At 34.9% G+C, this 1,788-nt stretch overlaps 1 protein-coding gene across 1 annotated transcript; it reads left to right on the forward strand.

Annotated features, from left to right (window-relative positions):
- Nucleotides 1–1,788, forward strand: LOC120460138 (uncharacterized). The gene is made up of 4 exons (XM_039647786.2): nucleotides 1–139; nucleotides 467–891; nucleotides 962–1,065; nucleotides 1,247–1,788. Exons 1-4 carry the CDS (start codon nucleotides 28–30, stop codon nucleotides 1,374–1,376), a joined length of 771 nt encoding a protein of 256 aa, XP_039503720.2. The 5' UTR covers nucleotides 1–27; the 3' UTR covers nucleotides 1,377–1,788.

Here is a 1,788-nt window from a genome sequence, read left to right on the forward strand (position 1 = left end):
TACAGTATCTTTAAGAAAGTGCATGAAATGGAATCAGACATCTACTATGTAAACTTTGGAAAAAGTGATAGTAAGGGGACAACTAGCCCACCACAACTTCCAAGTCGCCCCAAAGATCACGGAAAAGCTAAAAAAAGCAGTAAGTAATACATTTATTCTGAAGCAGAGATGGAAGTCTAAATGAGAATGAGAATTGATCGAAGAACTACGAAATGTTACAAAAAATGTTGCATAAAATTACAATCATTGTACTTTAAAAACAATACGACAATGTTTACATGTGAAATGCATTGTTATTTTTTTCTCTTTACTTTTTCCAATGATTTTCATTAAAAAAGAATGCAGAAGAACACTTTAAAAAGCCCTTTCAGTTTCTTCTGAAGGTTGATTTTAGGTGTTATATCTTAGATTGAATGTTTATTAATTATTGGTGTTTGTGTGTGTGTGTGTTTGTCTTGTTTGTTAGGAGAAAGTAGATGTTTAGTGTTGATGGCAGTGGGTCTCGTGCTAATTTGTGCTCTTCAGCTGGTCAACAGCAGTACAGGAGTACTCCAGTTCATCATGATCACAGAAGAGAGAGACCTGTTAAAGACTTACATGAACACAGTTGAAGAGTTCAGTCAGACTATCAAGAGCTTACAGGACAATTACAATGATCTAATTAATGAAAAAGACCAACTGCAGAAAAACTTCAGCTCTTTAAGTCAGAAGAAACTGGAATTAGAAAACAAAGTCACATCTCTGAGGGTTGAGCTAAATGAAGCTTATAATAAAAGTTATCAGTTGGGTTCGATTTTCATATCCGTTGAGTTAAAGAACTGGTATGAAAGCAGGCAGTACTGCAGGAATCGAGGCGGCGATCTGATCATTATCAACACTGAAGAGAAGCAGGTGAGTTTTAGTGAGTGTCTGTTAATGAATGAGATGAATCACATTTATTCTTGTTTTTATTCACACACAGAGTTTCATAACTACATTAGTCACTGAGGGCGCTTGGATCGGTTTATCGGACATTCAACTGGAGGGCAAAATGACATGGGTGGATAATTCAACATTGAAACAAGGGTGAGAGCTAAAAAGCACTGTGTGTGTGTTTGAGTATTTTTATTCTTGTTTTAAAAAAATCCTATAAATAAATTCTGTTTACAGAAAACTACTTCTTTTTAGCTTATTTTACATAGTGATTCAAATTGATTCATGGGTGTTGGTGTTTTGAATAACCTAAAATCTGATACATGTCATTTAGGTTTTGGGAATTAGGTGAGCCGAATAATTCAGGAAACGAGGACTGTGTTGAACGGAGAGCTTCAAGACCTTTCCTGAACTGGAATGATCTCCCTTGTTCTTTTCTGAGACAAGGGATTTGTGAGAAATAGGGTTTATCCCATTTTTTGTATTTTCACTTGTCACTTTATATAATCATTCACATTACATCATTTCTTATTGATGTTTAAAACTTTTAAAACAGTCTGTTACAATAATTTTATGTAAACCATTGAGGGTTATTTTTAAGCACGTAAACACCTATTCACTGACTACTGTGGTATTTATAAGATTTCATGATTCATATAGTATCATAGCAGTGTCTGTTGTGTTTCCACTGGGTGCCCACTAGATGTCCCTTCCTTCCTGTCTCCATTGATCCTGGAACCATGTTTCCCATAATATTTGTTTGTTCCCATCACTTGTGATTGCACCCAGCTGTTCCCATTTATGTTGTTAGTGTCTGCGCATAAATTAAATAAAGTCATTATTGTATATCACTTGTCTGTAACACTTTATTTTACG

This window comes from Pimephales promelas, chromosome 25, assembly GCF_988280905.1.
Source record: "Pimephales promelas chromosome 25, fPimPro1.hap1.1, whole genome shotgun sequence".
In the NCBI taxonomy this organism is placed as follows: domain Eukaryota; kingdom Metazoa; phylum Chordata; class Actinopteri; order Cypriniformes; family Leuciscidae; genus Pimephales; species Pimephales promelas.

Excerpts from the sequence above, each read along its gene's own strand:
- LOC120460138 (XM_039647786.2), top strand. The coding sequence starts at position 28 with ATGGAATCAGACATCTACTATGTAAACTTTGGAAAAAGTGATAGTAAG. Across the intron at positions 140-466 it reads CGGAAAAGCTAAAAAAAGCA|GAGAAAGTAGATGTTTAGTG; the intron begins GTAAGTAATACA and ends CTTGTTTGTTAG. Across the intron at positions 892-961 it reads TCAACACTGAAGAGAAGCAG|AGTTTCATAACTACATTAGT; the intron begins GTGAGTTTTAGT and ends ATTCACACACAG.